Genomic DNA, 14,168 nt, shown 5'->3' on the forward strand with positions numbered 1-14,168 from the left:
CCTCCCGCCGCCGCGGCACCATGTGGCAGCCGGCCACGGAGCGGCTGCAGGTAGGGGCGGCCGGCCGGGCTCCGAGCCTCCGGGGGCGGCGGGGCTCCGGGGTGGCGGCGGGACCGGCGGAGCATCACCCCCGTAACGCGAGTTCGTGGCAACTTGTCGCCCCGCCGGCGCGGAGGGTGGGTGTGCGGGGACGCGGGACACGCAGCGCGGGGGCCGCTGCCCCGGCCGCATCCCGGCTGTCGCCGCTCGGCGGCACCGGCGCTCCCGGGCGGAGTTGGGTGCCGGCCGTGGGGCTCGGCGGGGGACGAGGCTCAGGGGCTTCTCCGCCGCCGCCTCCGGTGAGGGGCACCCCCGGGCCGGCCCTGCCTGACCCGCCGGAGGGTCCCGGAGCGGCGCGGGGATGCGGGGTCCCGTGGGAGTCTCTTAGCCCCCCCACGGCCCAGGCCGGGATGTGTCAGGGTCACCGGGGTACCCCCTTGCCGCAGCCTCCGGCGGCGGTCGGGTGTGCGGTGCCGGCTCTGCCGTTGTTCGTGTGGCTGGTGTGCGTGTTGCTAGTCCGGGGAAATCCGAGACAGGCAGAAAGTGACATGAAATAAAACTCACTTTGTAGTTTCACTGCGTCGGTTTCGTGTAGTTTTCCAGGGCAAGTGTCGAGTGAGAGAGAATTGGATATCTTAGATAAGAATCAGTGGGCACAGCAGATAACAAGAAAAGGTTATTACTACTTTCGCAATTCAGAATGAGAATTTACTTTGATATCGTCAAGCAGAAAATTCAGCAGTTTGATTGGAGTTGATAGTAGAGCCAAGCTGAGAGAACCGTGAGCTTTAATCTTCACCAGCCAGTAATGGGAATAATTCCTGGTCTGAAAAAGCTGTACTTTTCTCTACAATGAAAAGCTTGATTTTTAGCAGGTAGAAATGAGGTACCACATACATAGTTGATGGATTCCAGGGTAAAACTATGTGAGCGTATTGTTAATTATTTCTTTCCCTGTGCTAGTGAGAAACCTTTCTGCTAGACACAAGTGGCAGGATGCCCTGAGTGAAGGAGTTAATGGTGTGGGGCGCTGTGGAGGCAGAGGTGTTCCCTGGGGAGATGCTGATGCAAGGGACAGACCTCAGGTGAGGCTGAACCCAGTGGCTGGTGACAAAGGAGAAGGTAAGGGAAGGAGAAAGGGAAAGCCTAGGTTGGTAGTGTTGTGCTAGTCTGGGTTGTACAGAATGGCTTTGTGTCCCCTTTGTGGAATTAGGGAGGTGTTAAAATAACAAGGTGCTATTATGACAAATATCTGATCTTGCCTACAAGAGTATGCAAGGCTAAAGAGAACCAAATGCTTGTGTTTTGCAGAAGAAGCTTGTGAGTGTAACCTCAGCCTTGTTTAGCTGTATCCTGTGCCCTGTTAGGGGTCTGGCCTTAGGGAGTGGGTGGGAATGGCTCTGTGCTGTGGGGAACCAGGGCTGTAAGGAGAGGAGATGATTGATCACTGGGCTTCTCACTTACCTGCTGCAGCGGAACCCAAGCCTGTAGTGAGGGGATCCTGTACTCGTCTCCTCCCTGTTCTTGAAAGGGAGCCACAAGCACCAAAGTTCTCAGCAGTGGCCACTAACTTTGTGCAAACCAAATCTACTTTGGCTGCCTCTGGCTGGAGTCTCCGGGCATCCTGAGTTGATCAAAATGCTGAGTGCCTGTAAATGCGCTTTTTGCCAACAGGAGTTTCTGGGGAAGTACATGAATAACTGTAGATGCTCTAAAAGATAAAGAAATCAGGGGGACTCAAAATTGCAGAATTTAAGGATGTTTTGGACTTGTGCCAGCTTCTGAAATGGGGAGAAAGCCTTGGAAAAGTAGCAGGAAGCCCGTAATAATTCTGTGTTCACACAAGGGGCTAAATAACAACGTAGTGAATTGTGGGCAAAATGAATGCAGTGAGGGGAAGGATGCTGGTGTAACTAGGATGAGATCCTGTAACTGAAAGCTTAATCCTAATCCATATATATATGAGCTATAAACTGTCTAATAACCCCAACCCCTCTGATTTTTTTTTCTCCAGAAAACCCTTGAAGCCTGGTTCTTTCAAGTAGTCTGATCTCCCCCTGACATGTTGTGAATCATCAGCCTGGCCAGGACTGCTGGCAGCGCTGCCTGGCCCCTGAGGAGAGTTTGCATAAATAAATGCATCTTTTTTCCCTTCTTCCTCCCCCTCAACATCCTAATTTAGTTTCAGGTGTCCCATGTTGCTCTCCTCTCCCAGGCTCCCTCTCTCCCGGCACGTAACTGCTGTGAAACAAATGTTGGTGCTATGGGGGTGTTGAAGGGGGGCCCTCTGCTTGTCCTTGGCATCACAAGCTCTCTCTGGCTGACAAGCAAGTGTTGTGAGGCTCTGGGTGTGGGATTTTGGTTGTAGCAGGGTGGTTTGTGGTCACTGGGTAGAGTAGATGACGTCTTATGGTCTCTATTAATGCATTCTGGGATTACAGTTATGGCAACTGTCACTACTGTAGGATATTTAGGGGATGTATAATGGCAGATACAGCCCTGTCTTTTACATCAGGCTGATGTATGGGTGCAGGAAGTGTGGAGCTGGCCCAGCTGTCTTGATGTTCTAATGTGTGCATGGTATGTGACTTAGTTTTGACACAGATGTATCTTGTGTCAGTACCCAGCTGTGTGGAAGCGCAGGTCTGTTGTTAGTCCATGGTGTAGCTCTGTACTAAGTAAAACAGCAAAGAAAATATTTTCATCTCTCAGAATATTTCTTTTGGCCCGGTTCAGTAAGGGAAAGTATGAACTGCCTTTGGAAGTGGATGCCTGTTGGTGTGGGTCAGTCCTGCCCTCAGAGCTAAGGCAAGCTGTGTGTCTAACTGAAATGGCAGTGGCCATCGCAGTGTGAGGGCTCCTGTCGTGTTCTGACAAACTGTGCCATGGTCCTCACTTGCTCTTGGGCCTCCTTTCCCAGTCCCACTCAAAGGATGACAAGACTGCACATTCCTGGTCTGCTGCCGTTCACTCAAAATCTTCTGTTCCAAATGTGCTCAGTCCTGTCAAGTTTCATAGTTTGTGCTGAAGTTTTTGGCATTGACTGGATGGTACAATTCCAGTAGTGAGGTCAGCAGCAAAGCTCACGCATACGCAATAGGAATGAAGTGTCATCAGCAGCTGGGTTACAGAACACAGTGAGCTGGGGCATGAACTGGACGTGTCCCCACTGCTGTTGTGACCATTTGCTGCTGAAAGCTTCATCTGCTGCTGAAATGTGCCCCCCTTCCCAGAGCCTTGGTTTCTGGCTTTGCTGGAATAAGCTGTGATTGCTTGTTTTTTGATTTGGGTTTGTTTTTTTGTTTTATTTTGTTTTTGTCAGCCTGTTCTCTACTTCCCTCTGATGGAAGCTTTTCCTGTCGTGCTGCTGTTTAATGAAGAAGCCTCTCTGTTTCTGGAAGATATGTAGAATTGAATTAAATGGATTAGAAGAATAACCTAGAAAATATAGATATTGAGGTTTCTTTTTGAAATTATAATACAGCAAAGCCTGCTCTTTCTTTTGCTTTTTCCTTCCTTTCACTTTTTATGATTCTTTCACCTATAGCAACATTGAAGTTTCGTCTGTTTTCCCCAAAGTTAGTGGGACAGGCAGTTACATGTGAAATCATACAGCTTGGATGTTGCAGGAATATACCACAGGGATCAGCGAGTCTCTGATGTGGTAAGATCATCATGATTTTGCAGGTAATACAGGATTAGCATTATTCACACTTAAGAGAGATTATTTGGGCTGTATTTGTTTGGGAGACTTTTTAGCTTCTAATTTCTGTGATGGCATTCCTGGCTTGTGTGCGGTAAAGTGCAGGTGAGCATGTGGAAGATGTGTGTACCTCCCAGTCTTCTCTGGAGCAGCAGCCAAGGTTGCTTCAGGTATTTAAAGGTCATTCCCCCTGCTGGGAATGTGGAGACTCCAGTCCTGAGCTCACTGTACCTGCTTGATCTGATTTGCCTTGCTGTGTTTGCAGCAGACCTTATCAATGGTTATAAGCAGTGGGCACTGATTTGTGGTTTGATGTTTGTGGCTGTGGGACTTGTTGAAATGATGCCAAAAATATTGTGAAATCTTTCTTTAAAAGGATTTCCAAATGTACCCTCTGTGCCTGGTTCAGCAGCCCTTGCCAGCACAGCTGGGATTTTGGAGCTGATGGTCTCAGTGATGCTCCCGTGAGGACTCTGAAGTGGTGTTTGAAAAGAAGCAAGGTGTTCTCACAGCCTGAGAGGTGGCTGATATTTGCTTTGTAACCTATTTTTTTCTGGAATCTTGATGCCAGACATTGTTTTTAGATAATAAATCCCAGTGTGTGCATAGTTTCCGAGGCTGTGCTGTTTATAAGCCCTGCTTACAAGTTTCCCTGCTTCCCTTGCCACGTGTGGGTAACAGGGCTCACCATGTTCAAACAGCTTTTCCCCAGCAGCAGTGCAGCAGTGCTGGTGCTGCCCAGCCTCGTGCTCTGCTGCTGGGTGTCCCTGAACTGAGCCGTGCACATGAGCCCTCTTTTCAGAGAAGGTCTCACTCTGCTTCTGTGGGTGGTACAGGGGTTGAGCTCAGATGAGTGAGGAGGGGAAGAGGGGAACAGACAGGGCTGCTGTGTCATGGAGCTTTGGGCTGGACGTTGCTTGGCTTCATACAGGCATGCAGCTAGCCGAGTGTTCACAGTAGGACTTCAGTGATTCTCTGCTCATCTGGAAGTTCAGTATTCTGATGGAAACCCACAGTTTGGGGCCATTTTTGGGCAAAGATTTATTAATGGATGGCTGTAGTGTATTGTTAGAATTGATTTCTTTCATAAAGTTCCTCATCTCTCCTAATGTGCTGTGAATTACTGTGCAGGAGAGCTGTGGGTGGGCAGGATGAGATGAAGTGAAGAAGGTGATGAAGAGCAGGGAGCTTCACGTCCTTTACTGGGGCAAGTTGGGTTTCCTGAACCCCAGGGCTTAATTCTGCCATCATGTAACTTGTGCAGGTCCTCTGAAGTCCACGAGAAATAAGGTTGTGTAAGTTTGCTTTACCACAGTCTTTGAGTGGCTGCTGTAATGTGCTTCCACATCATTATGTTACAGCAGTGAAACAACAGTGTAGCTATTAATGGAAGTGAAAAAAAGTGAAAGCAGCAGTATTGGGGTGTTGCTGCTCACCTTTGGGCTAGGCTGTGAGCACTGCTTTCCAAGGCCTCAAACATTTTTTTTTTTTTAACAGGAATTTGTTGAAATATCTGTAGCCTTGGATCTTCAATCTACTTTTAAATTTTGTCATTGTGGACTGTTGCTAATTTCATGTATATTACATGCATCTTACTACCACTAGTATACACATCAATTGCCTTTCCTGTGTCAGGAGCATTAAAAAGTTTTTTCACTGAAGAGAAGTGAGCTCTGGGTTGATCTACACATGTGTGATGACTTCTAGGTGATCACAGCCACTGTGGTTTGCTGACATGTTTGCATGTGTTCAGCTGTAATGTGATTTAGGTGCTATTGGTGCTTTCAAAATGAGCTTCTGATGCTTTTCAATGTTCACTTGTGTTAAAAATAACAGCATACAGTCAGTTAAAACAATAGTTTTCCAATTTTTAAAGCATATGGAAAGCCTTTCTAAATCAAACACAAGCTAGCTGTAAGCACACAAACAGCTGTCTAGGCAGAAACTGCTGCAAGACATGTATAGCAGGAGTGATACTACTACTGAACTCTGGTTTCATTAAATATTATGTCAGAAGGAAAAAATGGTAAGTATTTGAAATTTAAGCCTGAGTCATGTGGCTGCAAACGTCTGAAGTCTTACAGCCCGGTGTTTTGGCACTCTATGGCTTCGGGATATCTTTCAAGGCATCAGTGTTTTTGCACTCGTTTGCTGCTATGACTTTACAGCAGTCAGGAATCTTTAAAACAAAGCTCTGTGATTCCAGGAGGCTCATCTGGCATCACTTAGCTCAGGCAATTCCTTTTTTTCTACATTATTTATTCTTTGTAGAAAATGAATGTCTCTGGAAAAATGTTAATTTTGGGAAGCATTCTATGACCGAAAGAAAATCAAAATCAGTGAGAGCCTTGTGGAAAGCCCCCTGGGAAATGATCTTCAGGGTTCATTTATAGTGTACTACTAGTTTCTGTTTATGAAAGTGCCAGCCCATTTGATGACCAAGACAAAAAATTTAAGCAGTGATTTCCTTGAAGAAAGGCAAGTTAAACAATCAGTCTAGTTCAGAATTTTAAGTGCCTGTTTCAGATTTTGTGTGTCCCTGGTGTCATCCAGCAGGACAGCACAGTCAGCAGTGGTGTCCCAGATGTTTTCTTCCAGGGTTGGCTGTGTTCTCCACAGACATGCCTTGGGCTGTGCTGAGATGTTGGGCTAGGTGTCCTCACCCTTACAGCACTACTGGGTTATGGATGTTGCTCTGTGCAGGCAAGAGGAGAGTCTGATTACCCAGAGACAGGTAAATGTGTAGCTGAAAAGTCCCTTTAAGCAATGTTTAGTACTTAAAATATTTTTTCCCCCTAGTGTTTTCATGTATAGGAATTGAACTTATTTGTGCTTCATATAATAGCTGGAAGAGTTACAGGTGACAGTGTTAAGTCTTCTGAGCTGTTTCTGAATAAGTGTATCAGAACTCTTTGACCAAAGATGTTAAATGTGGGTGATTTTGCAAGTGTCCTGAGAAGACCTAATACGACATTTCATGATTTGTTTTTCCTGCTGACATCCTGAAAATATGGAGTGGCAAATATAAATCTTTGCACAGAATCTGAAGGAAAAAAGTAAAGTTGTGTATTGCCAGTATTTAATATTCTTTTAATGATGTTGCTTCTACAAAATTACACGTAGCCTCAGAATGGCTAAGTTGGTCTTGTAGCACTGACACCTTGGCAGTTTGGTGACGACTTCAGGAGTGTTGGTCTTTGAAAAACCTCCATGTTTTCATTGGGACCATTTTAATAAATGTCCCTTTCACAGATTAATGGCTGGTTTTGCTTCTGGGCAATGTGAGCAGGAGCATTTCTAACCTGAGTTGCTGCTGGTGAGTTTCACTGGTGGAGCTATGCTGCGAGCACAGTGCTGCTGGGTTTGGGACAGCACCGGGGCAGTCGGAGTCCTTGCAGCATCACCCTTTGTGGCCTTGGGTCTGTGTTGTGCCAGACAATTTTCAAATGTCTCCTCACATGAAAACACTTTCTCCAGATATGTTTGATGGGAGCTGCCAAGAACACTGAGAGCAGATAGAAATGCAATTAAGTGTCTTGAAGCTCAGATTTGTGGCCATCTCTTTCTTCCCATGCCAAGCTCCCTCTGGGTTTGAGAGATGGTTGTTCCATACATCTCATGTGAAGCTTGCAGAATGACACCGGAGTAAGTTTTCAAGTCTTCAGCTGGCTGTATTCAGCTTTGTTCAAGGCCAGGCTTTTCCAGAGACTGTTTTACCTGGTGGACTGTGCTCTTGTGAAATCTTACCCACTCACTGAGTGTCTGGAGAGGAGAACTGGCGTTCAGTCTGGTCCCACTGGTGAAATAACTGCTTTGGAGCTCTTGCAGTGGGATCTGATCCAGACTTCACTGGGGTCAGTACCAACCTTGAGCCTCAAGAGCAGGGCAGGAAACCCATCCATTGGACTCTTACAGGAGATCCAGAGGGTTTGTAGTGTCTCATTTAAAATGAAAAATTCTGTCTGCTGTGGAGCTTCCTGAGTAATTCTGCTGGCTGGAAGGCAGGATAAAAGGAGTTTGGGGTCTGTGAGGGGCCAAGACATTGTGGTGGTGGCAACATCAAATACATCATCTGAACCTGCGAAGTTTCTAGCTCTCCTTTCCCTGCCTGAGTGGCAGGAGGGAGGGTTGGATGCAACATTCCTTCTCTGAATGGCTACAGTGAGAGGCTCTCCAGTCTCAGCTGCTCTGTGGCTTTCCTCTAGCTGGGGACCAGCTTTCCTGCTGTCAGGATTAACCTGTGCTTTCTGAACTGATCATGGTGACACTGACCTGAAAAGGGTAGTTTCTCAGGGAGAGAAATCACCCTTCCCTCCTTCCCTGTCATTCTGCTTAAGAAAAACAGGAAAATTAAATTTCTGTTATTATTCATCAAAACTGTCCCATCCAAATTAGCGAGCTGAATTTGGTTTCTAGTGTCATGTAAAGGAATTTTGTCCCTGGTTTTCTAGTATTCCCTTCTGCTGGGGAGAGGAGCACTGGGAATTGTGTTATGGTGTGCTGGTTGTTCTGGCTTTGGCTCTGAGCTGGAGAGTGAAATGACAAGCAGCAAAATTGTTAGAAAAAAATACATCAGACTTCAAAAACAGTGTTTTAATCCCTTTTCCTCTCATTTGCGGCTATTTATTTAACCAAACCTTTTGGTTAAATAAGCGAATTTTAGCTTTTCCATGTGGCATTTATTATATTTATTCTGGTTTTTGCCCAGAAAAGTACCTTTTGGAACTTAAGCAAACACCAGTTGGCAGCTCCCTGAGCTGCCTGGTTTTCAGGGAATAGTGTGGACCTCTGTCCCAGCTCGCTGCACAGTGTGTCAGCAGAAGACAGCAGTGATTTTTTTTCATCTTCCAGAAAATTGTCAGCTTAAGCATTCTTCTTTTTTCCCTAGTCCATGGGAATTTTCTGTGCCTGACTATAAATTTGAATCAGAAAATGTAGAAGCTTGAATCCTGTCCCAGTGCTTTTAAGAAGGAGCCCATACAGTGTAGATCTGTACAGGCTTCAGTTTTCACAGCTGTGCTCTGTTGTTTGGATTAGAATTAGAAGGAAGGATATTTTGAAAATTTTATGTTGGCCTCTTGATAGCGTGGCTGAAAGGCCCTATTGAGCTTGGTACTGTGTGTTTGAGAAAATCCTGATAGTAAAGACAGCTTTGGTGCCTCCTGCTAGAATGGAGTGCTGGAGGGATGTGCAGTGCTGCTGAGGAGTACTGAGTGCTTGCTTTTTCTGGTGGGTAACAAAGAAAAAGCCCATCAATGATTTCTGAGACACCCAAAGCCTCGAGATCCTCCAGCCCAGGCCAAGGCATAGGGACTGTCCAGGCCTTGAGCTGGGTTCAGGTTCACCCTTGCTGAGCTGGGCTGCCCTGGGACTGTGGGTGTGTGGCCCTGGCTCCCCTCAGGCTGTGCTGTGCTGCCATCAGCAGTGCTCCTGTGGGATGATGGGGGAGGTGGAGCCCTCTCTGTGACATTCTTGTTGATGGAGCATCGGTGCTGAAGGCTGCAGAAGGGATGTTACTTTCTGAGATTAGACAGTTCACTTTGATGAATGAGTGTTAAATCACTCAGATTTAGGCATGCAGCCTTAGCTTGGTGCATAGGGATAGGACTTTGAATCCATTAACTTTTATCTTGCCATTTGAGATGGCAATGTAACTTTTCTGTGGTTTATAAGGAATGTTAGGAAGCATTTGTTTGTGACTGACTTGTTTTGATCTGGTGTTTAGAGGCTCTTTTTTCATTAAAGAGCCTGAAGCTTGGTGCTGGGACAAGTAACATTTTCAAAGGGCAATGTTTTAATCTTGTACCTCTAAAATACAGAGTTGCTGTGGAAGGAGGAGTTGAACAATTTGAAAGGTTGCAGAATCACAGGTAGGATCTGCTGTTGCTTTTTTCCCCACAGACGGGTGTTGCAATAGTCAGTTTTTTTCTTGTAGCTGTTGAGGTCATGGGTGACTCCTTGTGCCTGCCCTTCACAGTCCTGCAGCTTCTGGCTTGGGAACAGGACCCAGAGCTCCTGGGACTTAACCCCCTGTGAAACTTGGGATTTTGTTTTCCTTAATGGCCATCACACACAGAGTTCAGTTCCTTGGGGGTGTCCAGTGGAAATGGGGGTATCTGGTGTGGGACATAGCCCTGTCAGAAATACCAGTCTTGCTGCAGGGTCTGCCAAGGCACAGGGCAGCCTGTCTGGGCATGATGGCCAGCCTGAAACCCATCTCTAAATGAATGAGATAACTGCCTTTTGTAATCAAGGGTAGTGAAAAGCCCTGGCACTGCAAGACAGTGAAAAATACTCACTTATTCTAGTTATAAATTATAGTTAGTGCTTAGTAATACCTTTCCTGAAGCCATTCTCCCTAGTCCTGCTCACATTTAAAATGCTGACAAGTTTCAGGCTGCAGAAGTGCTGGAGCTCATCTCCCCTAAGGAAAAGTCACATTTGAAGAGATGCTGAGCTGCAAGTGTGAGCTGAAATGAGTCATGGACAGATCTTCAACTGGAAAGTGGCATTCAGAGCTGCAGCTTAGGGTTTTCACCCCTGTGACTGGACAAGCTCAAGGGGTTTTCTGAGCCTGGGCCTGTGCTCGAGTAGGGCAGAGCAGGGTCCAGCTGTGTGGGGCAGTGAGGTCTGTATAAATTAAAATATCTGCATGTGTTTGTCAGAAAGACAGAATCCAAGGAGGCTTTGGATGAAGTTAAGTGCTATATAGTGATGTAGAACTTCTGGGTGTGGGAGGAGCAAGTCATCAGCTGGGGTCCATGAGCAGCCTGGCATGGCCCAGGAGTCACATCTGCAGAAATCTTGCACTGAAGTAGCTCACTTCTGGTTGGTTTGAATTACTTTGAGAGTGCATTTATATTGCTTATTTCAAGTTGAGTTTTTTATTTCTCTGTATCAGACATTATTAATGCTGCTTACACGATATTTGAAAAACAGCCAGCTGCAATGTATGGCACTGACCAGGGAAGTGCCCATACCTTGTTTAAGTTTTCTGCACTGGTTCTGAAAGTAACAGCCTGACCTTTCATTCCTCTGTTATGGTCTGAGGGTGTTCTTACATGGATGTGGAGCTTCCCAAGATAAACAGAGTGAATGTGGTTTGGCATTTAAATCACTGATGTTGTATCAAGCTTGAGTTTCAGAAGCCATTAATGTCTACAAGAGATGTTATTTTGTTCGCTTGGGGATAAACTTTGCCCCTGTCTATATGTGGGTTTTGGTTTTGGTCCAAATTCAGATTTTGAGAGCGTTGGTGTAAATCTAAGTGCCAATACTAATGCCAGTGGACTTACACTATGTTTCTTCTATTATGACTGAGAAGAAACTTCATGTTTTTTTAAAAGTCCAAATGTTACTTGATTTTATTTTTTTTTAAGAGTAGCTTTATGAGACAAGACTTAATGTCTAAGAGAGCTGAATTAAATGTTTCTGTACAACTCTTTTTGGAAAGTGTGTGCTGTTGAGGTCATCCTGGAGCAGGCCCTAATGCTGTTTGGATGAGGGGCTGCTCTGGATGTGCCAGAGGAACGTCTGTCACGCAGCGAGCGCACCGCCCGCTCACTTGGGGCTGGGGGAAAACTGCTTTACAGAGTACTTATGGAAGTGTTAATAAGCCTCACAGTCACCCAGTTGCCCCCCTCTGTGGGGGGAAAAAGGGAGTGTGTCACTGAAGGGTGGAGCAGGGCCATGGCAGCTGCCTGGCAGTGGGCTCAGAGCATCACCAGCCCTGGTGCTCCATGGTGGCTGCAGCTGCTGCCCAGCACAGCCAGGAGCCTGGAGCCTCAGGAAATATTTTCTGTTTTCAGCCAAAACTCATATTGCTTATTTGTGGATCTGGTTTGTTTCTGAGAGCTTTTCTTATTTTCACATTTTCTTGTGAAAAAGTCATGTATTTGTTTCTTCAAAGGGTGGAAAAACACCCACTTTGCTTTTTATTTTTTTTCAATGTTTCTCAGAAACAAACAAATGTTTCTTATCCAGCAGCCATAATTTACAAAAGTGAAGTTAAAGAGCAGTCTGCCTCATCCTGGGGAAAGAAAACATTATTTTCAACATGTTCTTACTTTCAAATCCATACATGTGCAGTCATATTCCCCATTTCCCAAAAATCTGTCTGTCAGTTTTAAAAATTTTTTTTGTTGATTTTTAAACACTTTTCTGGGAGGTTTTTAAATCTGGTCTCCACTGGGCTCTGTAACTTGGTGTTTGCTTTAAAATGACCTTGCACTGCTGTGCCAGCACCATGTGTGACTTCCCATGCTGGTTGTAAAGTAATGTAAGTTTGAAGATTTTTAGATAACAATGTTAGTCACTGCTAACAATGGCAGCTGTGTTGCAGAGCCCTCAGTCCAGAGTGGTTTTGGCTGTGCAACACAGTTTCCAGAAAAGTTAGTCTTTGTAGTATCTCAGTTAGCAGGTCTCATAGGCAGCAGTAGTTTTATGTAAGGTAGAGTTGTATTAAACCCTTGAGTTGGAACTCTCTGGCTAAAGGAGCAGGTAAAGGCTCCCTTTGCAATGCCAGTGGGATGGACGGGCCAGGGAGGGAACAGAGCTGCTGGGAGCTCTCCAGGGGAATTGGGGACTATTTTGTAACAGGAATGAACTGACATAGCACAATTTGTCCATCTGTTGGAGGTGGAGAGGAATGAATTTCAAGCATTTTTACCACAGAGAAGAAGATGGTTTCAGTGCTAGCAATGCCAAGGTATGCTGTGTGCTGTACAGTGACATTCCCCTGGTGAGCAGAGCTGCCTGCACCAGAGTAACTCCTCTTGCTTTGCCTGGGTGATTTACAATACGCAATTTACAATTGTTGTTGCACTTTTTGGGTTTTCTAATTCTTCTTGAGTATGGATATGAACTGGGAACAGAGATGGTAAAGTCCAGATCTCCAGCAGAACAAGGAGCTGAGCTGGCAGTGCACACCATTGTACAGAAATATGCTGCAACCTTGTCTCCTTAAATTCTCCTGCATGCAGTAGTTTGTACAGGTCCAGCCTTGGAACAAGGCTTTGGAAAACAGTCTGGAGGCAGGTGCCTGCCTGACAGTGCTGTGACACTCAGAGCCTGCCTTGATAGATCTGAGCAGGAGCTGAAGGCTCCATAGTGAGAGTTTGTGCCATAAACACTGTGTGGTGACTTGCTGCCCTGGCTGCTTGAAGATCCTGCACTCTGCCTAAAGATCCTGGGTTTGCTTTAGGAAATACCTAATGCTGTTCTGCTTTGTACACCTGGAGGTCAAAAGGGAATGTGGTTTTTCTAGCTAATCATCGTCTCTTGCCAGCTAATTGTAAGTAAAATAAAAAGGGAAAGCATGGAGTCTGGCCAGTGCTTAGTAACGTCTGAACCAGCAAGTCTGATGTGGTGTTACTTTTCTGACTTGACTTTATTGAACTTCTGTGGGAGTTTGAAGTTTACCCTGAGAAGCTTATCTTCACTTTCACTGTGTAGTTGTTGTTCTTTAGGGTTTCTTTTGATTTTTTTGTTTTGTTTGTTTGGTTTTTTTTTCCTGAAAAGTAGTGGGTCAATATAAAGAATTGATATCAGTGGGTGTGAGTTGGCTAAAAAGAATAATGGTTGTTGCTATTGCTACCAGCACTTGCATTATAGTCCTTCCACGGAAGTTAGCAGTAGAAGGTCTAATGAGTAGGATGCTCACTTACAGGCGTCATATTTACAAAGGTCTGGAATATATATCTCCACACCCAGGCAGTGTTTGCTACTGGAGGGATGTGTCCTCATTTGGACCTGACCCAGGATCAGCAGGGCACTTTGGCTGTTGGGAGGCTGCCCACTCCTGCTGTGTGAGTGAGCAGTTCCTTGATTTTCTCCCTCGACTGTTTTGCCCTCTTCTCCTAGAGCAGCCAGGCCTTGGATGCTGTGTGTCCATTTGCTAAGATGCTGTATGGACAAAGGTTGGGTCCTTGCCTGAGCAGCTGAAGAGTACAAGGGGAGCAAAATTATTTCAGTTTCCAACATACATGATTCAATTAACATTTTCTTAACCCTGTGTTAATGCCTAACAGCATGTGGTGACTTGTGTAAATATTTATTCTTGGTATGTAGCTAGCAGGTATGTGGTAGGATTAATGCTAAATTGTTAGTACCTATTTTAAGTAAAATCAGTTTGTCAGACTGTTTTGTTTTGTGTTTTGTTGTTTTGGGTTTGTTTCTTTTTTAATTGGCAAGAGAATCCACAAACAGGGTTCAGATGGCCAGAGCCTCTAGAATCTCATTATCTTAATTGAAAACTGTCACCCTTTGACATTCATAAATGATTTAGCTAGTACATGATTTAGTCACTGGGGAGAAATGGAATTGACTGTTATAACTATCCTTCACTTCTAGATGCTAATGAAAAACTACAGCCCACAGCTCTGAAGAATTAATAGCTCTTGGTTTAGGACAATATTTTTGTATGCTG

General features: G+C 45.4%; 1 protein-coding gene across 6 annotated transcripts in view; it reads left to right on the forward strand.

The window, feature by feature from the left end:
• Positions 1-6: 6 nt before the first annotated feature.
• The window catches only part of PID1 (phosphotyrosine interaction domain containing 1), an 83,772-nt gene continuing 69,610 nt past the window's right edge, over positions 7-14,168 (forward strand). The window contains exons 1-2 of one of the 6 annotated variants that reach the window (XM_039722399.1): positions 3,260-3,328; positions 3,619-3,726. In XM_039722399.1, the coding sequence (XP_039578333.1) occupies positions 3,715-3,726 (12 nt within the window). In that variant the 5' untranslated portion in view covers positions 3,260-3,328; positions 3,619-3,714. The other 5 variants (XM_039722397.1, XM_039722401.1, XM_039722398.1 and 2 more) reach the window with 5 other exon arrangements.

This window comes from Passer montanus, unplaced genomic scaffold (assembly GCF_014805655.1).
Source record: "Passer montanus isolate IOZ18808 unplaced genomic scaffold, ASM1480565v1 scaffold48, whole genome shotgun sequence".
Classification (NCBI taxonomy): Eukaryota; Metazoa; Chordata; class Aves; order Passeriformes; family Passeridae; genus Passer; species Passer montanus.